At 43.0% G+C, this 21,501-nt stretch overlaps 1 protein-coding gene and 1 long non-coding RNA gene across 5 annotated transcripts; one reads left to right on the forward strand and one right to left on the reverse strand.

Moving 5' to 3' along the window:
* Nucleotides 1-21: 21 nt before the first annotated feature.
* KLHL22 (kelch like family member 22) lies at nt 22-16,118 on the forward strand. 4 transcript variants are annotated; one of them, XM_086855736.1, is made up of 8 exons: nt 31-333; nt 5,808-5,924; nt 8,553-8,805; nt 9,646-9,811; nt 10,969-11,687; nt 12,817-13,009; nt 13,685-13,918; nt 14,962-16,118. In XM_086855736.1, the coding sequence occupies exons 3-8, from the start codon at nt 8,579-8,581 to the stop codon at nt 15,337-15,339; spliced, it is 1,917 nt and encodes a 638-aa protein (XP_086711862.1). In that variant the 5' UTR covers nt 31-333; nt 5,808-5,924; nt 8,553-8,578; the 3' UTR covers nt 15,340-16,118. The 4 variants fall into 4 exon arrangements, with proteins under 4 accessions (XP_086711860.1, XP_086711862.1, XP_086711861.1 ...); XM_086855737.1 differs by lacking the exon at nt 5,808-5,924 and adding an exon at nt 854-1,034 and having other exon boundaries at nt 70-333; XM_086855734.1 differs by lacking the exon at nt 5,808-5,924 and having other exon boundaries at nt 22-333.
* LOC111922117 (uncharacterized) lies at nt 8,433-21,486 on the reverse strand. The gene is made up of 3 exons (XR_002860392.2): nt 21,256-21,486; nt 12,697-13,731; nt 8,433-11,811 (listed from the first exon to the last, which is right to left on the reverse strand). It is a non-coding gene; the product is annotated as an uncharacterized LOC111922117 (long non-coding RNA).
* Nucleotides 21,487-21,501: the final 15 nt, after the last annotated feature.

Here is a 21,501-nt window from a genome sequence, read left to right on the forward strand (position 1 = left end):
GGAAACGGAGTCCCGGCGCGAGTCCCCGCCAACTCTCGCGGGATCTGCGTGCTCAGAGTGAGGCTCGCTGGGAAATGTAGTCTTGCCCAGGAGCACTACTCGTCGGTGGCGCCCCGGGCGAGCCCCGCACTGCCCTCGAGGGTCGCGGCCGCGGCAGCCCCGGGTTCCTCGCTGCTGTCACTGGCCCGGCACTCACCGGGCACAGCCGTAGCACCTACCCGGGCGGCGCTGGGGCCGCCCACGCCGCCCGCCTCGGTTCCGGCCGCCACCGCCCCTCCCTCGCCCGGTGGTTCCGGGTCGCACATGAAGGCGGAGGCGCCGCCGCCGCTCTCGGTAGGTGCTGCGGCGGGGGCGAGGGAGTGCGGGCCCCGGCCGGGCCGCCCGGCGCTCCCCTGCCGGCACCGGCGCTGCCGTTCCCCGGGGGCGTCGCGGAGCCCCGGGGCCGCGCGTGGGAGCGTGTCCCGGGCCGACCCCACCCCTCGGGCCCAGGCCGTGTCCTGCTGCCCGGGGACACCGGGGGATACCGGGAGGGATACACGGCCAGAGCAGGTGCCGGAGCAGCGTGTGCCAGCGCCGCGTCCCGCCGGGCCGGGCCGGGCCGGGCCGGGCAGCCGCAGCCCTGGGGCAGGAGGCCCTGAGGGCGGCCGGCAGGTGGAGGCGGGCCCGGGTGCCCGGGCAGGGTGCCTGGGCTGCCGGCACGGGAGGGGGAGCTCGGCGGTGTCAGCACCTGCAAAGGCATTGCCAGATCGGCAACAGAAAGTAAAACCACAACTGTGCTCGACCCGGCTTTGACCTCTCGGTCACAGGGTTGCTCTGGAGCCAGGCTGCCTCACTGAGTGGTGTGCCATTCCAGGTCACCTTCCCCTGCAGAGAAAACTCATTCCGTGTCACTGATGGGAAATGTCTAAGTCACGGGTTAGAATCCCACAGACGCCTGCCAGAACAAAATTAATGTGGTGAATTGTATGAAAATATTCATCTTCATGAGAAACTGAAGCCGGAAAGTGCTGGAAGAGGCCCTTGCTCACTTCCAGGTCATTTAAGTGTTGTGTTTGGCATAGAAATAATTACTTTCTATTTTTTTTTCCTCCTTGTTTGTTAGAAGATTTAAAAAGTCATTATGTGATGTAAGCAAATCAATAAATCGGGTTCAAGTCTTGGCAGACACTTGAGTTCCTCAAAATTCTTTGAGCATATTGGCTAATTTATAAATTACACAAAAAATACACAACAGAAAACATTACAGTTCTGTGAATATGGGTAAGTTGCAAATCTTTTACAGATAAGGTAAAACACTCAAATTAGAAAGCTTAAATTCTTTAGGTCATACTACTGTTCATGGGAGGAAAAAATATTTTAAATATCCATTTATTTAAATATAGATATACTTCATGGTGGTGTTGTCATATACATTTTAAATGAGGTTTTTGATTCTGGATATGTCTTAGAAATAACTTGTAATGTGTTTGGGGGGAGATAAAAGCAGTGAACCCCCCCAGGTATTTGCTGAAAGGAATGAATGCCGACATTTGTGTGCCAGCATAGTTTGCAAAAGCTGTTTCCCAAGCCACGCCTTTTGGTTTCCTCCCACAATTCAAGTATACTACTAATGCTAGAAACTGAAAATGGCTCAGAAAGTCAGTTCAGAGTGTGTTTCTGCGTATTTCCATCAGCGACGTGAGGCAAGACTGTGTGTACAGAGCAGGCAAAAGCACGTCATCATTTGGGTGCTCAAAAATAATGCTGAGATATTATATAATACCAAATATCCTCCTTTCTTTCTTTTTGTGGGGACCTCGGTCAAAAGGAGTTGTTTGGGTTGTTTCTCGTTTTTGTAGAAGGTTCCTAAAATGGAGTATTTCAGAATCCTTATTTTTGTACCGTTGTGAATGCATAGAGGGATTCTGAAAGAATTACTGATAAAAGCTTCTGCCTCCCCTTTACCTTTCTTCCCTTTTCCTTGAAAAAGCATGAAACTGGCTTAAGTCTTGTCTACAATTAACATGAACTCAATTGTCTTCTATGTTGCAATCTCACAAGTGCCCATTACAAATTATCACGTAGTTGATGAATTATTCTGGTATTTGCACTCCAGTTAGAATGAACAATAGTTTAGCTTTTCATTTTATTGTTGTTTGTAGCAACACATTTGTTTTCCCAACTATTTTGGCAGGCAGCCAGCTGCCTCCCCTTTCTGCACACTCCCTGATTTAGTTGATGTGTTTGTTTGTGTGTCCTCTGCCCCGTTAAAATTCTGGTCCATAGCCAGGTTCTGCCTGCTGGCATCTGCAGCCCCCAAGGCTCAGCATTTTGCTCCAGCCCTGTATCTTGTTTTGTCAGGCTTGCAGCTGAAGCCTGGTTTAAATCCTAATCCTTGTTACTTCCTAGGGAGAGATGAAGGTGTGGGAATCCTTAGGGCACAGATTTTCAAATTCCTCCAATGCATTAAGACTTTAAAGGGCCTATTTCATTTGGATCCCAACCAGCACACTACACTGGTTGTTGTGTGTCAGGGAAAAGCTCTGCTGAATATGGCCTGCAAGAAAGAGGACAGCAAGCTCTAAGAGGGGACCAAGAGGAAATACATCATTTTTAACAGCAAAAGCAAAGTCATGCTGGGTAAGAGTAACTCCAGGTATCACAGCAGGTAGAAGACAAGCCTGGCTGCAAGGCAGCTTTGGAAGAAGAGACCCTGGGGGTTCTGACAAGCAGCTAGCTGAATATGATTTCTCCAGTGGGGTCCAGCTTCATACTGGGCTGTGTTAACAAGAGCACAGCCAGTAGGTCATGTGAAATTATTTTTTCCCATTCTATTTAGCAGTCATAATCCCCAAAAATTGGAATGCTGTGCCCAGTTTTGAGCTCAATACTGAAAGAAAAACCTGAGAATTCAGTGGAGGAACCATACAGGGCAGGTTCAGGTACAAGCACCTGCAAGGCAAGAACACTGGATTTGTTCAGCACAGGGCAAAAGAATAAGGCAGAGCCAGTTGACATTTTTTAAGCTACCTAATGGGCACAGGACAATGTAGAGCCAAACTCTCCTTTGTGGAGAGTCATCCCTGCCAGTGATGAGAGGCAAGTGTCACAAATTGCAGGGAAAAAAAATCAGACAGCTAAAGAAGAAACAAATCTGGTGGCTAAACCATCAGTTTTCTGACTACTGACAAGGATGGAGATTTTACACTTGACTAGACAAGGTTCTCCACATCCTGACCCGATTTTGAAGGATTCCCTGCTTTGGGCACAGATTGGACCAGAGACCTCCCAAGTTTCTTTCCAGTCTAAATTATTCCACACTTCTAAGAAAGCATGGGACCCCCACCAAGCTCGAGCCACCTGTCCATATGGCAGTAAGCTAAACAGATTTGGATACCCGACACCAGCAAGCTCGAGTTTATTTTGGGCACAGCTGATGCACAAGAAAATATCACTATCTGCGTAAAACACCTCTTTGTAGTGATGTAACTGACAGCCACGAGCTCTTGAATACAAAAATGTCTGAGTTTCCATAGAAACTAACTTGGTTAATCCTTCCTGCATCCAGCCATTTCTCTACAGTAGAGAATCAAGGCTGCCAGCACAACTTTACATAAAGACACCCCCAAATCCACACATGCACCTCACAGTGGGAGCATCTCTCTGACCTGGATGCTGGTCAGACAAGGGGTGAATACTTGGCTGGGTGTGTATCATACCACACAACACCAGAAACTGACTTCAGCACTGAAAATGATCCTCACCACATGAAAGCACAGCATCCCTCACCAGAAAATAGAGGCTGAGTTAGATGTACTGGCAGCACAGGGACACCATGGTGTGACAACTGATCTGTGTTGAAAAATGTCATTAGGACAGACACTGCATTCTCCTCTACCATGTCTAGTTTGCCATGCCTTTAACTTTTCCCTTCCCCTCTGCTTCTAGTTGAGTTACTCCATTCCTAGACCTTGTGCTCTTAAAAGGATAAGGATTTTCAGTGAGCACAAGAGCAAACCACCTTACCAGTTTCTCACCATTTTGCCATTGATCAAACTACAGTGCATTCTCTAAATTCCTCCTGTCCCAGTGACAACTTCCTCAGTCATAAGCCACGTACCTCTACTGTGAAAGCAAGTATTCTGTTATTGATCAGAGAGGGGATTTTGTTTTTTAAAAATTACCACAACTCTTAATGGGTAGTTAATGAATTATTTCAGTTGAATAATTAGAAACCTAAGACCTCTACTTTTCTTCATGCCAGTAATCTGCAGAAGAATGTTGTAAAAATAGAATTTCAATACAAGACAACCACACAGAGTTATCTGCAAGTCACTGAGACATTGTAGCTTTCACTGTGCCCACAGCTTATTACCAGAGACCACTGGTATATAACACAGGAAACAGAAGGAAATACTCAACTTCTTTCATGCTCCCTCCATTGCAAGGTGTGGCTCCCTTCTCTTGGTTCTCAGTTGGAATCCAAGCACAGAATATATAAGATTTCAGTCTGCTGAAAAAGAGCGGTCTTGTGTTTCTAGGTACCCCTGAGGTTTTTGCCATTTATAGGGGATTTTTTTGCCTTTTTTTTATCTCTTTGATTCAAAGTGACCCAACAGTAAACATCTTCCTACACTTGCTTGTAGACATGCACATACAATTACTGATCCCATGTGCTTTCTTCTTTATGTACTGGACACTCAGTTGTAGTACCTTAAAATTAATCACTACATTAACCCACATCCTCTAAAAGACAAACTAACATAACTGCAGGCTCAAATGCATTGTGCAGCCAGGAAAGCAAATGTCTAGCTTGATTTTCTCTGCAATTTCAAAGCTGGAACCACTTGCCTTCCCCTGTTTCTGCAGACAGCATCCCACAGAACATGAGAGAACACTTTTTATCTTTGCTGCTGTTAAAGAAGCACAGTGAACTCAAAGGATTCCTCATTTTTCCCACTTTATGGGTTAGTTCTGAGTACTCAGCCACTGGTGCCCAATGCTAACAGCTGACCAGCACTGAGAAACTATCTCAGGAGGAGAAGGGAAAGAACATATTACTCAAATTTCTAAGAACTTGTTTCAGTCACAGATCTGTTTTCACAGTAAGAGAAGAGAGCAGAGAGGCCTCGGGTACATCCTACAAACAAGAAGCTGACAGTAGAGAAGCTCAGGATAGAGGGGAAAAAACCTGCTCTGTCTCTCCATCCAGAACTGTCCTGCTTACATTACATTTAGGCAGCTTTGGGGTTTTTTTATGGGTTTTTTTAATAAAGATTAAGCAAAAGAGATTTTTAGACAGTAACAAAGGCAGAAAGCACACTGGTCAGACCACACAGTTTGAGAAGCAGGGTGCTGTGCTAACAGCAATAGCCCTCCTCAGCAATTTTGTAATCAGCATTTACAACAATACCCAAAGAAATACACAAAATTATCAATCAGCTCAGCAAACACACTGCATTTAATCCAGAAAATTCAAATGCCAAATCCATCCCACTTCTCTTTCAAAGAAGAACACAACAGAAGCCCACTAACCCAGCCTCAGCAGCCGCTCTTTGCACCCTCCTGCCCACCGGACCCCAGCTGCTCCTGGTGCAGCTGTTCCAGAGCTGAGCACACTCAGCTCAGGGAATCCTTCTGGCCACATCCCCCACAGCCACCCTGTGCTCTTCTCTACCCTTCTAGGTCTTACACCTCTTTTCTACCAGCTCCTGAATCTATCTAGGCAGGAGTTAGGAGGCTTTCCTTAGCTTTTGGCTCAAGGAAGACTTAACCACATATGTCAGGCAGAGTTTATGGACTAATACTACAAATGTTCACCTTTATAGGCTGGGAGCAGTTCATTAGAATGATGTGCAAGCCTGAGTGACCACCCTGAGAGGACACCTGAGGGCTTGGCAGTGACAGCCAAAGTACAACCCAGGGGCAGAAGCTGAAAACAGGAGGTGAGGACTGCCAGAATTCAGAAATTAGAGCGTAGCAAAATATCTGTGGGTTCAGCTGTTAACCAGCCAAAAATCAGCTGTGGAGGATGGTTCAGCTGCACTCCCAGCATCTCTTTTGCCCACACTAGGTGGTCATGGCAGAGCAGGTTTGTTCAGCTCTTGATAATAGTTGTGGCATAATTCAAGTCTGTATCTATTCAAACTAAATGTGAGATAAACTCCCTGCAGATCTCCAAGACAGCCCCGACTTGCTACTGAGAGCTATTCAGATACTAATGCTCATTCTGGCTACAGAATCACTGAATGATTTATCCTTTAATTTATTTATATTTTCTCTCTTTCTTAATACCATTTAATCTTCCTGGTTTCAGTTACCACATCTGTAAGATCAGATCTCTTCTGCAGCTTTACTTACTGAAAGCTTTATCCCTTTTCTGTTACTTTTTAAGATTATTCAGATAGAGAGTGTATTCTGAACAGTATCTACCATCATATTAATTAAAATTAAATAAATAAAGGTTTGCATTATTATATGGTTTCCCACTCTACCCTGCATGTATCTCTATAACCTGCTGCTCCTACAATACATTTCTTTGCTAACACTTGTTTACAGGGCTTCAGTGGCCTGTGTAGTTTTATTTTCTCTCACCTTGCCTTGGCCTCTCTCTCTCCAATGACTGCAGTATATGATACAGTAGAAGATTGTATCACAGGTCATGCTGTTTCCCCTCTCCATGAAATTCCAAATTGAATTGATTTTCAAATCCATTTTTGGATCCAGAAAATAGTTCATTTGTTGCTTTTTCTTCTGCTTTTTCATACAGTGGTTTTACTTCCATAGGGACTTCTTTTGATACAGAAGAGAAAAAGATGTAACCTGTTTTGGAACTTTAACCACATTTAACAGTGTTAATCAGTTCCTCATTTGGACCATAGATCACCCTACTTTGGTTTTGCTGCATTTATTTCCTTTCAGTGAAATGGGAAATTTCTGATCAACATCATGTAACACTCACTGTTTTATTTGCCTTTCTTACTATATTATTTCCCTTGCCTCAATCCATCACTCTTTGTATTCCCCAGGAGCAAATGCAATGATACAGTAATGTTTTGTCTGCTTTCATTTGGTTTCTAGGAAAAGCATCAGCCTGTCGTGAAAAATAACCCATTACTCATCTCTTCAGTTGATCATGGATAGTTTTCCCTCTCTAATCGACCTGAGTGCTCCTCAGAAGGCTGTCTTGTCAGAGCTCCACTTCTCAGCTGCTGTCTTGGTTTTGCTGGCAGATAAAGAGCAGATAAACATTTATGTGCTTTCTCAGGGGTTTTCAATCCCATTCACCATGCAACACCATCTTCCTTTTGTTTGTAGGGTAGCTTTCTCAGGCAGAATAATAAACATTTTCATATTTCTTGGTGTCATCTAGGTAGCTCCTTCCTTGCTGCCATACCCAGAATACCTGCAGTATTTTGAGAGATCTGCAGTGCTGCACTCACTGCCTATGGCTGGCACAATTAAACAATGGTTCCATTGCTTCACTGTTTGGATTTGCTGAGTTTGTTCTCTTTTGCTTCCCTGACTGCTGCTAACCCCTTGTGACTATCCCTTGTGGCACTAAGCTATTTCCCAGGCTGCTGAAGAGAGGATCTTATGAATGTGTTAGCAGCCATATCAGCTCACTTACTTCCTTTTGTTAATGGGGGGTGTTTTTTAATGTGCTCTGACAACTGGGTAGAGTCTACAAGTTCTGACTGCTATGACTTCTGACATTCTTCAGAGACAATGGACAGGGTAAATTACAGGATGGTAGAACAGGATTCATGAGATTTTGATTGCTTAACCATAGACATGAAACACAGTCACTTCCAGATAGCTTTTTACAGCTGTTTCCCAATTAGGGGACCTTCCCAGTGTGTCAGTGGCAGCCCTAGAAAAAGGTACAGGATAGCCTTGGACAGTGCCCATTCTGGAGGAAATACCTCCTCTCTGCAGGGACTCACAGGAAAGTAGTTGTGCAAGCTAGCTTGAAGTTGCCAAAATAAAGAAACTCACTTTGAAGCATACAGTTTCATACAGTATTTTGTACAATTATGGTTGGAGATGTGCTCAGCTACAGAAAATGGAAAAAGCAAACACAGTGAGAGAGGAGATCTTTCTGATTCTGTGGTAAAATATTAAGAGAAAGATGGAAGGTGCAGTTTATATTGCAGAAAAGTCACCTGAGGATATTAGGCAATTTCAAATTTGGCAAAAATTTGGTCCATTTTTTGTTGCAGATGATGCAGAAGTGCAAAAGAAACAGAGGGTTTTGATAATGGATTGGGAAGTGAAACTCTTGCTAAGAAAAAAAAATACCCATGTGACACACACTCTGATAATTGGTCTGAAAACCCAGGAGTCAGAATACTTGTTTTTGGAAAACCTTATTCTGCCACTTTGGTGTGCTGGTGTCCATCTATCTGTTTTCTGTATATTTTGGAATAATTTGTTCAGGACAGAACTGTCTCTCCATTGAGTGAAGAGTTGCTTTATTTTCTGTGACAGGCAAGGGTCAGAGGAGTGTTTGTAAAGCAAAAGGCACAAACCTTTGCTGATTCTGTTGTCTCACAGATTTCATTCTGCTGCAGCTGGTGGCTGAGCACTTCTGCCTGGGATGGCGGAGGATCAGGAGCTGACTCAGGCACACAAAGCTCCACTGGAGCCCTCCCTCCAGCAGCGCAGCAGCAACACTTACCGCAGTGCAGAGCACTCGCAGGCGCTGCTCAGCGGCCTGGTGTCTCTCCGGGACAGCAGCATCCTCTTCGATGTGGTTCTGGTGGTGGAAGACAAACCCATCGAGGCTCATCGCATCCTTCTGGCCGCGTCCTGTGACTACTTCAGGTACGCTTCAGTAACAAGCACCAGTGTGACTGTCAGTCAAAACAGCGACATCCAAATCTTCTGTCTGGGCATACTCCTTCTGAATCTAAAATCGGACCTGTAAGATGGAGCTGAGGCTGTTTCACAGTACTAACTATGGCTTTATTCATCTCTCTGTTATTTCTCTGCAGAAATAAAGCTCTTGTTCCTGCACACTGAGCTTACTTCCACTAAATTCACTGTGGTACTTGGAGGTTTATAAAGAGGAGAGACTGTCTGAACTGGTGTCTTCTGCTTAAGAGCACTCTAAGTGGCTTTTAACATATCCTTAGCATTGTAAGACTTGTGGTGACCATTGCATAATACACAAAAACTCACTGGAGGTGACTCACTGGCCATTAAACCAGGCAGTCCCCAATCAGTTTGATTAGCAGTTCCTTTGTTTTCATAAAGCAAACACCCAAGACAATCCAGACAAACTTCAAAGTTTGAAGGAAGATCTGTTCTACCTTAGAAAAAAATTCCCACTGTCCCAATTCCTCTGTGTTTTCTCTTTCCTCACACCCAGAGTATGTGCCTTTGACCATTGACTATCCATATATACTGGGTCTGTATTTAAGTCCTTCACCTGTTGTACCTTCTTAGTTGCCCCTACTGTTTTCCTGCACAATGAAGAGTTACTTTCTTAGGTCCTAAATGCCTGTACTCTTAACTTAGAGAAGAGGTAATCACATAAAAATGTCTAGCTAGGTTTTTGTATTTCTGAATATTTTTTATGTTCCCAGGACAACATAAGATGAACAAACTGGAAATAGCTTCACTGCAAATCTGCCATAGCATGTGCCCTTGTCTGTTTTGCAGAGGAATGTTTGCAGGAGGACTGAGAGAGATGGAACAAGAAGAAGTTCATATTCATGGCATCTCCTACAATGCAATGTGTAAAATCTTGAACTTCATTTATACTTCTGAGCTGGAACTCAGTGTGAACAGTGTACAGGAAACCTTAGCTGCAGCCTGTCAGCTTCAGGTGAGGTACTGGGAGATGTGACAAAAAAGAAACAGGAAACAAAAGCAATGATGAAAGAAACAGAAAACATGGATATCTGGTTAGAGGGAGGGTTAAGAGGTGAGCAGGAGCATGGACATGATAAGAAGGATTTTTGGGATGCTGTATCCACTGGAACTAACTGTGGAAGGATAGGGACAATGAATGGGTGTACATCTCATTTGTGCCAATGGTTTCTTTACTTAAGATATTACCCATTTCATCTAGAGGAGCATTTTATATAGCATCCACTTTCACTGAGCTGCTTATGAAAGCTTCCCTGAAAGAGAATATCCCTGGCCTATGGTAAAGAATAGGGTTTGAGGCTCAGAAATTGTTATGCTGCTCAAGGTCATCCCCAAGTGAGTCCACAGGCATATGACCTCTCCTGACTCCATCACTACAGGAAATCCTGCCACTATGGTTTGCACTAAGTGCAGAGTTCATGTGCTTTTAAGACAAGGGGTTTTTTTCCCTAATTTCCCCTGCAGCTAACTGCTGCACAAGGCTTTAGTACTAAATCTTAAACTTTGTGAGTGCTTGCTTTGGTTGGTTTTTACACACTTTGTTAGCAGAGAGGCTCCTGGACAGCAGTTAGTTCTTTGTTTGCCAGTAGTTCCTCCTGGCAGATACAACTTCAAATTGTGTTCAGAAGACAATACTAAATACTCATTTTCCTTTCCAATGGCTCCCTAAGCTCTTGAGTGATGTATTTGTTACAGTCTTTGATATAGTATGTCTGTAGTGCTCTGAAAAAACAAACACAGATGGAATCACCATGTCCTCTGTATCTGTTTTGCTGACTGCTCCAGGGCAGGCTGCAGAGCAGGCAGCCCTGCTGCCCAGTGTCCCACGTGTCTTGAAGACACACTGCTGCACCTGAAGCCAAAACTCATTCTTGCAGTACAGTGTGGCTAGAAGAGCTGTATTATATTCATCTTCATAGCCACACTGAGTTCTCTTTCTCTGGAGAAAGGTGAACAGGGCACAGGTGAGCGTGGTGGTCAGACTGTGAAGAGAGCAGCCATTTTGTGGATAATTTCCTTACAGTCATCCCAGGCTTCAGTCCCCTGTCTGGGGGCGTGGGGCAGGTGGTGTCTGAAATGAAAAATCTCTCTCTCTCTCTCTCTCTCTTGCAGATTCCAGAAGTCATTAAGTTCTGTTGTGATTTCCTCATGTCCTGGGTAGATGAAGAGAACATCCTTGATGTGTACAGACTAGCTGACCACTATGACTTGAGGCATTTGAGTGAGCAGCTGGACTCGTACATTTTGAAGAACTTTACAGCTTTCTCAAGGACACAAGTGTACCGACAGCTACCCCTGCAGAAGGTCTACTCCCTTCTCAGCAGCAACCGTTTGGAGGTTAACTATGAGTTTGAAGTTTATGACGGAGCACTTTTTTATCACTATTCTCCAGAGGAACTGGAGACAGATCAGGTCTCCCTGATGGAGCCCCTTAAGCTCCTTGAGACAGTTCGTTTTCCTCTGATGGAACCCCAGATCCTGCAAAGGCTTCACGACAAATTAAGTCCATGTCCTTTAAAGGATACAGTTGCAGATGCATTAATGTACCACAAGAATGAATGTCTTCAGCCAATGCTTCAGAGCTCCCAGACACAGCTGAGATCAGAGTTCCAGTGTGTAGTGGGATTTGGAGGGATGCATTCTACTCCATCCATTGTCCTCAGTGATCAAGCCAAGTATCTGAACCCCTTGTTGGGGGAGTGGAGGCACTTTACAGCTGCGCTAGCCCCCAGAATGTCCAACCAAGGGATTGCTGTTCTCAATAATTTTGTATATTTAATTGGTGGAGACAACAATGTAAGTGGTTTTCGAGCGGAGTCAAGATGTTGGAGGTAAGATAAGGATAATCCTGCTATTCATTTTATTGCCACCTTGTTGCCCATTTCTGAGTCAGTAAGCCAGTAGACAGTCAGTACACTTACCAGCCCAAAGATTAGGAACTGAGCAGGAGCCTCACTGAAAGAAAACACAAGAAATGAGCTTCATAGTAACAGGCAGCTCCCAGCAGTGCTTATGAGACCAAGCCAAGCCTGACAGTGTAGAAACAGGTACTTATTCAAGAGTATTACTGGTGCTTCTTTCTGCCTTGTTGGAGGAGGGAAGTATTAAAAGTGTGGGAAGTAGTAATGAACCTGAACTCTGGGTTGTCTAGATGTTCTCTAACTAGCATTTTTTGGAAGTCTTCTATGTATAGTTCTTGTCCCAGTGCAAAAGCATTTTAAATAAAATGCTATTGCTAACAGATTTTCAAAAATCTGTGTGCACAATAGCAGCATTCCAGAGTCGTTTTACATTACTGTGTGACAGGGAAAAGAGCAGGAGGAAGGATCAGGTTTAGATCTTCAAGCCCATTACATTGCAAAAACAGATATAAACCCTTTTGCCTTTATGTTGTGCTCATTTTAACAAGTCTTAGCTGAGTTGCTGTTATTTTATGGCATGCATAATTTCAATTCTGAACCAGTTTTCTATGTAACTAAAATTTCCAGATGAGAGAGATAGTTAGATGTGAAGGTGAATAATGAGATTCACTTTGAGCAGCAGATATTTGGGGAAAAGAATCAAAGAACCCACCACATACTTATGCTCTTATTGAAGATCCAGATTCAGTCTCTGTGTTATTTTTAGACTGTGTTACCTTGTAGAATGGCTTTGTGCAAATAGAGATTGTGATATGTAACCCACATACATACACAGCAGTGTACAAGATAATGGAAAACCTAGGCTTTTACAGCATGATGGTGTCAGCTAAAATGCTGTTTAAATTTATCTTCTATAAATAGAATAAAACAACTTTGCTAATAATAAAATGCCGACAAGGCCAAATTTCACATCACTTACAGATGAGCTCAATTTCAGCTGAGGACAGTGCAGTAACCCACATCCATGGAACTGTCTGGTATTCCAGCAGTGATTCCCTGGCTGCAGGAATAACTTTCTTTGATCCCACTCTTTTACAAGGTATGACCCACGACACAACAGATGGTTCCAGATCCAGTCCCTGCAGCAAGAGCACGCTGACCTCAGTGTTTGTGTCGTGGACAACTATATTTATGCTGTCGCAGGCCGAGATTACCATGAAGACCTGAGGGAAGTGGAGAGGTATGATCCTAAAACCAACACTTGGGAATATGTGACACCTCTGAAGAAGGAGGTAAGGAGTGCATTAGCCACACATGCTACCACAATTCCCCAGTTCTTGATTTAATCTTGCTAGATGTTTTTCTCAGGTGTTACTTTTAATTGCTGATATTCAGATGGAAAGCAGTAAACTCTGTATATGCAATAAATGGACAACAATAAAATAAAATAATAGCATATGTAAATTACATTTTCCAGTTAAATGCTTATTTTTCCTGTTGCTTGTTGATTTTGCCTGCACCTTTATTCTGTTAATCCTTAAAACTATTAATAAAACAAATAATAAATGTGTGTCAGTGGTGAAAACATTAAAAGCCTGAACTGAGTGCTACTAGTAGAATAATTTGCATTCTTGATAACACTGCTTGTATAAGAAAAATCACCAATAAAAAGGCTTCTAAGTAGATTAGGAAGTAAAGTTATAGTATGAATGATCTTCTAATGAAGGAACAATAAAGACAGATGATGCTGCTGTTCTGGAAGTTTCCGAAATTCTAGTGTGTTTCATTCAGAAATCCACTGTAATAATATCTTAGAACTGTCCATAAGAAAATCCTTTCTGCTTTTGATCTCTGTGTAACTCATGAGGAATATCACTCCCTTCATGTCTATTCCCTGCTTCAAAACTGGGAGAAATCCATAAATCCAGACCTCAACTTCTTGCTTTGCCATTGGTGTGGTGGTGCAGGTGTACGCCCATGCAGGAGCAGCGCTGGATGGGAAGATGTACATCACCTGTGGGAGGAGAGGAGAGGATTATTTGAAGGAGCTGCAGTGCTATGACCCAAGGACTGACCGCTGGGATGTCCTGGCAGACGGCCCAGTGAGACGGGCGTGGCACGGGATGGCTGCACTGCTGGGAAAGCTCTACGTCATCGGGGGAAGCAACAACGATTCTGGCTACAGGAGGGATGTTCACCAGGTGAGACCATGTCACACCTGTGTCTGTTCTTGGTTTCTCATGGATGCTGGCACTTAGGTGTAATGTCTTTCTCCTGCTAAGTGTGCAAATAAAACTGTCTGCTCAGCAATGGCTGCTGGATGACCTCTCCCCCACTCACCTGCAGAACAGGCAATGATTTATTTATTTTGTCTGTCTTGAACACTTTGTCTCACCCACAAAGCATTAAAGCTCTAGCACTTGAAATTCTTATCAATTTTAAAGCATCTCTGATGGATAGCTTCATTGGCATGCATATGCCCAGTAAGTAGCACATCAGTTTAATTTACTTCATGCTGTCTTTACGTGCATTTTTTCTAAGTGGAGAACTTTTGAATTACCAATGTGTAATTGCAGGGCAAAGCTGTTAAGGATATGTTGGATGGCAGTTGTATAATGCAATTAAAATGTGCAGTATCTGATGGTAAGGGATGTCTGGAGAGAATTCTCTTGAACCTTATTCTAGCCTCTAGAACTACTAGAGACTTGAACAGAAGAGACAAAAAGTAACTTTTTATAGAGCCACTGGAGATGGCAGAATTAAATCTAGCTGCAGAGTGTATCTGAATGATAAGAAGGTGCCTAGAAACAAAAGCAGTTAGCCAAGTAGGTAGCCAATGAAATCTAAAACTCTCCAACATATGGCGCAGAGGCAGCTTAGCAGATTTATCATATTTGTATGTTCCAGCATTTTTTCTCTAATGCAAACAGGTGCATTATGTCCGGGCTTATATTAGCACGTGTCCCCATCTCTCTCACTTTTGTATACATTTTTGGAATGACATACAGCTGTTACTCCAGCAACAGGGTCAGAATTTGTGATTCCAAAGCTATGTGGCAACTATGCACAATTTTCTGCTGAGCACTGTACTTGTATTAGATGGTCATATGCTGTCTCCATTATCAACACTCTGACAAAAAAGACTGATGATATTCCTCCCTAAACAGTTTACCTTACAGCCAGGCTCTGTCACTAGGATACAAGTTCAGTTTTAGCTTCTCTCTTTTCTTTTTTTGTTTTACAGGTTGCCTGCTATAAGCCAAGCACAGACCAGTGGACAAATGTATGTCCACTTCCTGCAGGACATGGAGAGCCAGGCATTGCGGTTTTAGACAACAGGATTTACGTCTTGGGAGGCAGATCCCACAACAGGGGAATCCGCATGGACTATGTCCACATTTATGATGCAGAGAGAGACTGTTGGGAGGAAGGACCCCAGCTGGAGGATGATATTTCTGGGATGGCTGCCTGTGTCCTCACGTTGCCCAGGGCTATTTTAATGGAATCAGAGAAGTGGCTCTCAGAATGGCACGCAGACCGAATGAAGCATCACCTTGACTTTCCATCAGAAGTTATGAGCGTATCAGACTGGGAGGAATTTGACAACTCAAGTGAAGATTAGAAAACTTTAATTGTTTTATTTTTTTTTTTTGCCAGTGGATGAGGAAACTAAGGCTTGGGAAAAGTACTTGAGAGATTTTATATGTCTTTCTTATATACATAAAAGTATTTAAAGGTTTTAAAAATAAGTGTTCCGCACAAAATGCCATTCACAGTCAATATCTACCCATCTGCAAGTGTTCTGCACAAAATGCACTTAGTCAGTACCTGCCCACCTGCCAGAAAGCAGTGGTTTTAAAGTAACCACACAACTGCCATTTTCCCCCAGTTGTATAGAGGTTCTTGTAGTTGGAAGGAGGCTTTTCTCAGCCTTCACCATGGACAGGAAAAAAAAAGCACAGAAGGCTCAGCTTGATTAGCTTCTTTCCTTCCAGCTTTTAGCTTGAAATAGCTCCTTGAGATTTCTTTTTCCTTTTCTTTTGGGTAATAAAATTTCCTAGCCAGCTTAATACAGGAAGGTAACACCTAGTGCTGCCCTCCTGTGCCAGGTGTCAGACAGCTTGATTAGTTTTTCAGCAAGAGTGAACATACAGAAACAGGAACAGTAGCAAGAAAGTCTGAACCTTCATCTCATCTGGGCATGCAGCCATCCTTGTAACTGGCTGAGTCTGTGAACTGACACCCACTCCTGAACTTCTATACTGTAAGTTCTGTCAACACAGTGGAAAGAAGATTTCTAGAAAAATCTCTCTGTACAGAATATGGCAATCTCATCATTCCACTGTCAGACACATTTGTTCTCAACCGTAAATGAATAAATTCTTGTCAGAACTTTTTTAACTGCTGTCTCCGTTTTATTAACAGTGATGTGGTGACTGAAAGTTTCATTATATCCTACAGCAGTATTGGCAAAGTTACTCCAGCCTGGGAGATGGGCAACTTCTTCATTCTTCTATTATATGCTTTATAAGAGAATAAAGAGAACAGAGATTAGTTTGCCACAGCAAAAGAGAAAAATAGTGAGATAACAAGAAATATGGAGGATTGCACTGGTCCAAGACCCTGCAGTAGCTGAACTAATGCCAGGAACTACAGCTGAGAAAGATAAGGCACAGTAAATCCTTCCTTCATGGGGCCTTAAAATAATTGGTTCCTGACTACCATCTTGCTTAACATTAGGTTAGAAGCTGATTTAAAATCTGAACCGGTGTCATACTGAACATTATGAGATCCTTCTTCTTGGAGGGGTGGAGTAATCAGTGCCACCAGAAAATCCTGGAAAACTACCAAAAGCTTTTAAATCTTATAGCAATAATGGGGTTTGAAAGGCCAAACCAGTGACAATCAGAATGACATGGGATTAGTCAAGTGACATCGTGACAAATACTGCACATGGATGTGCTACTTCAGAGAAATGCAGTAAGTTCCTGAATATTCCCTCTACTTGGGGGTATTCTGTTTATGGAAGGAAAGAGGATTTCAAAACAGACCTAGATTACTCTGCTTTGGTAAACTGGGCTTCTGGAAAAAGATTCAAGAGTATTTGCACATTAGTTTAAATAAGTTCAATATCTTTTTCTTTATAAGAGGGGCATTTGTTGGACTCTGTTCTTCAGCACGGTCAATTTTCACCTCCATCTCTGAACCTTTGCCAATTGGTAAATAAAACAAAAGAGCTGGCAACTTCAGGAAGCCCTGATTATGAGCTTTTCCAGAAAATATTTTTTGATAGTGAACTCTGGACTGCACACAGGGTGTGGTAATACACTTAATTACACTGCAACATTAGAGACTGATAAATATTCCTTTTTTGCCTACAGAGTGACTTGTAATGTGTAGGAATTAAATGTAGCCTTCAGATGTAAGGACCTACCCCTGACCTGGGTATCACTAGAACCACTCCTTCCAGACTGCAGGTGGCAATTTGTTTCCTCTGCAAACAAGTGAATAAAGACCCAGCTGTTTCTAACTGACATCTAACTCAGTGCAGTGCATTTTCCATTTTAACCAGCACCTCTAGACAGACCAGTGATGTCCTGTGTTATACAGAGACAGAGGGTTATTTATGTTATTTAGATGAAATCTTACCTTAACTCTTTAACAGTGAAAAAAGAAATAATCATTCTTTGTCCAGCTCATTTTCCAGTGTGTACCACTAGAGGGTATTACTCACTGTTACAAATAACCAACCTGAGAGGCTAATTCTTAGATTACATAGGAGAATAGAAGACATTCATGGGTAATTAAGGAGCCAAAGAAACATCTTGAGAAAACTTGGGGGGGCGGTTTCCAGCTTCTATCCTGTCACTCCTTCTGTGTTTGAGTACTAATTTCTAGAGAGCTTATCCATTATTCCATTTATCAGCATATGCAATTGTGATTGCATTATTCACTAAATGCTGCAGTTGGATGCTGTGCAAAGCTAATGAATATAAGGCTTAGAGTGCAGTTGCAAGGAAATTACTTAAAGCAGATGATCATTTATTTACCTTAGCACTGCATTATTTTATTTTCTTTTTTTTAACTTATTGGTATAATAACCCCAAGTTACATGAACTAAACCTAAGGACAGATAATATTTGATAAAAATAAAACTTGTTGGTTGCAGCCCCAAAATTTCTTTACATCTGACATAATGTGATTGTTGAAACTTACAGTATGTACTATCTTACTTGCATTAATTTCATTTAGGCAAAAAGCCATGGAGTTTAGCTCAAACCATCCTAATCATTTTTTTAGCAGTAGCTCATTTTAGGCCAGCATGTCCTTTTTTCAAACTAGCACACAGGCTAAATAATAAAACTGCCTTGCTTTAAAAATGTCAATTTTCTCTTACTCAGCAGACAAAGCACTTCTTGTTTACTACCATTACCTATATAAACAAATTGCAGGAAAGATTATTGAATGATTATTTTTGATACACAGAGCTGTAATTATTATTGATTTGTTTTCCTATCAAGAATGATGCTTCAGGAACTGAACTTTCACGAGCCCACTTAAGCTTTCTGTTACCTCAAGAGAAACATGTACTGATAGGGATTTCCAGCTGATTCTGTATTTTTTTTATTTATAAATTCTCCGATGTCCTAAATATGTCAGTCTTGTATCTGAAAGTAAAAGGCTTTTTTCTATTTTTTTTACAGTAAGCTCTCTGAGCCAGTATAAAACAAGACATTGTGGACAGATGGACAATGAACTAAGAAAGCTTTAAGTTATTTCTGGTCTGAGAGAGAACAATCAAACAGCTCTTCCAGAACAGAGTGATCAAAATACCAACACTTAAACTGCTGATACATTAGGAAGTCCAGAAGAATAGTAATTAGGTTTCTTGATGATCTATTTTCCTATTTCCTGCCAGCACAGAGGTAAAGCTGTAGAGGCAGATTTGCCAGATTTGTAATTAGTGGACTTGTATCCTGAAGTATTTCAGGCTTCCACATTTGCAGAAGTGATTGTGATTGCTTGTTTTGTTTCATAACTGCTTTCACTACTGCATTTCTTCTCCAGCTGTCTACTTCCAAATCCAACATATCCTTTCCATTTTCCTCATAGTTTAAATTAGGGTTGTTAATTTTCCATTGGAAGCATACCCAGTACTTGATTTGAAATAAAATAAGGATTCTTATTCTGTTCCCTTGACAGAAATTTACTTCTCCTTACTTAGGGACGAGCCACATGTACAGTTTATTTGGCACTCAGTCCAACTGATGGGATCAAAAGCTTCTGGTGAAAGGAAGAAGGAACAGCTGGGCACAGGGAAAGAGGTACAGGGCCTTCTCAAGGGAATATTCTGCCAACTGAGTTTTTATTTCATGGGCAGCTGATGCACTTTTGAACTCCCCACCTCCTCCACTGTGTTACAACTGGCCATGCTCTGAGGGTGTCAGCTGCCAACAGGTAAAGTCGAAGAGCATAAAGGTATTTATATGTACTAAAAAGGTGAAGTGGTGCCAGACATTCCTAAACCAAATGCATTTGTAGGGATATAATACACCTGACATGACTGTCTGTAGTCTAGGAAGTTGAAGCCCAGTCTTAGGAGAAAACATTAATGATTAAAAGTCACCTTTTTCTTCATATGGAAATAGAATGTGGGATCTATTACCCAAAATACCTGGCTTGTTTAACCACAGTTACTAAAATTGAGGAGGAAATGACTTGAAGGATGCATACATACAAGTTCAGAACATCTAATTTCAAAGTTTCTTCCAAACTGAAAACTTTTCCATGCCTTAGAATCCTTTCTGGATGGGAAGGTGGGTGTGTTGGTTCTCCAGCAGGAGTCCAGCCCCATGCAGTACTGCACAAAAACGGGTTTATAATTAATACTACTTATTTCTGACATGTTCCAACTCATCTGAGATTCTAGTATTAGCCATACAAAATGGAAGCAAAATCACTATATGTACTTGATTTTTATTTTAACAAAAATTGTAATTCAATCAAATGAAGTAGCAGGAATTTTTATTTCCTTTTTATGTCCTAGGTGTTGCTAAATCTGCTGCTAACTTATGGCTTTTACAATTATTTTTAAATGTTATTTAGCATCTTACTACAAGTCCGAGTGCTATCTTTTAATCTGTATTTTGGCCATGGTCAAACAGAAAACAAGCCAGATCTGTTCAAATGTCACAAGAAAACATCATAACCTTTGTATTCAATCATAGCCTGTCTACAGGTGTTTAAAACTGTCTCTAACTGGCAGATACAAGCACTTAAACCAGTAGGAATGGATCAGAGGTATAGCTACTGAGTAAGCTTTCCTAGTAATGGATGATTTTTTTTTCATAGATGTGAATTTTCATTCATCTCTGGGTCACTGTTTTGCTGTACATGACTAACAGCTGTTGTTTTCCACAGGAGATGGCTGTATGTCAGCAGCTGGTAAAATGATACCTGTACATGGATTCAGGGGCTGCTTTAAGATCCTTTCATCTTAATGATGAGACTTCTCCTGGATGGTTTTGTCTGAAACATGACACTGGAGAAATCTTCCATTTTAGGTGATTTGAACTCTGCTAAATGTCTGCAGAGACACAGCCCATATGTTCCAATCCAGACACCTCAGTTGGCACTGATTGCCAAGGCAGGATGAGGAACAAAGGGAAAAAAATGACTGTGTAATGACTGAGCTTTTGGAAAAGGCAGAGCGTGAAAGAAAGACAGCAAAACTGGAATAACACTGCAGAACAGTCCAGAGTTCACCGCTTCAAGACAGACATCTTAAATCTATTTCTCCATTTGAACTGGGTTTGTTTTGTTTTCTGTCAAGCACTGCTTCATTTCACTTTGCCAGCCCCGAAGCAAAATGAAAACCAAAAGCACAAATTTAACAATGTCACAAGACTGAGCTAAAATCACACCATTTAGAGGTTTCTAGCACGTCCAGGGAGCCAGTGCAGTTATTTTGTCGCGCCCTTGCCCGCTGCATTGGGACAGGCCGAGTGCCGCTGCCGGCCCCTCCCGGGACGTGAGTCACAGCTCGGTGCCTGTCTGGGCTCACGGCACAAACCTCCCTCTCAAATTCAAACAGCTCATCCGCACCATGTGCCAAGCGCTGCCCCCGAGCCCTGCTGAGTCTTTCCCGGGGTTTCCTTCCTCTTCAGCGGCTGCGACACCATCTTCCCTCCCGACACCACCGTCCCTTCCCAGACGGGGCTCTGACCCCGTTATCTGGGAACAAGGCTACGAGGAGGCAGGAAACGGCCCCTTAGAGCACGTAGGAACTTATCTAGAGATCAGAGATGATTATCATAGCGGGCCGTTTTGTTCCTTAAAAGAAAATTAGTTAACTAGTAAAAAGCAGCAAAACCTCAGGGGAGGTGCTGTCTGTCTGCAAACCGCCCGAGGTCAGGGTGCTGGCTCCCCTCAGATCCAGGAGCGGCCCGAGGCGGTCCCGGGGCACCGCGGAGCAAAGCCTGGGGCTGGGCGCCACCGAGGAGGGAGGGAGAGAAGATGGAGGGTCCCCCTCAGATACCTTAAGGCCAAGGGCTGGGGAGTTTCTGGAGGGTGACCCGCGTCAAAGCGCGCCTGCAGCAGCGAGGGAGCCCTGCCGTGTGAGGGGATGCGGCAGGCGCGGGGTCACCCCCGCCTCACTCACCGCACCGACCGGGGGTGCGCCGGGGACGGCTTGAGTGACTGTCGCAGAGAAATAGGGAAGGGGCGGCTCTCCCGCTGCCCTGGATGCCTGAGCGGGACACCGGGGCACGAAGCCCCCGCCTGC

Source organism: Cyanistes caeruleus, chromosome 18 (assembly GCF_971803275.1).
Source record: "Cyanistes caeruleus chromosome 18, bCyaCae1.hap1.1, whole genome shotgun sequence".
Lineage (NCBI taxonomy): Eukaryota > Metazoa > Chordata > Aves > Passeriformes > Paridae > Cyanistes > Cyanistes caeruleus.

Excerpts from the sequence above, each read along its gene's own strand:
- KLHL22 (XM_086855734.1), top strand. The coding sequence starts at position 8,579 with ATGGCGGAGGATCAGGAGCTGACTCAGGCACACAAAGCTCCACTGGAG. Across the intron at positions 8,806-9,645 it reads GCGTCCTGTGACTACTTCAG|AGGAATGTTTGCAGGAGGAC; the intron begins GTACGCTTCAGT and ends TCTGTTTTGCAG. Across the intron at positions 11,688-12,816 it reads GCGGAGTCAAGATGTTGGAG|GTATGACCCACGACACAACA; the intron begins GTAAGATAAGGA and ends CTCTTTTACAAG.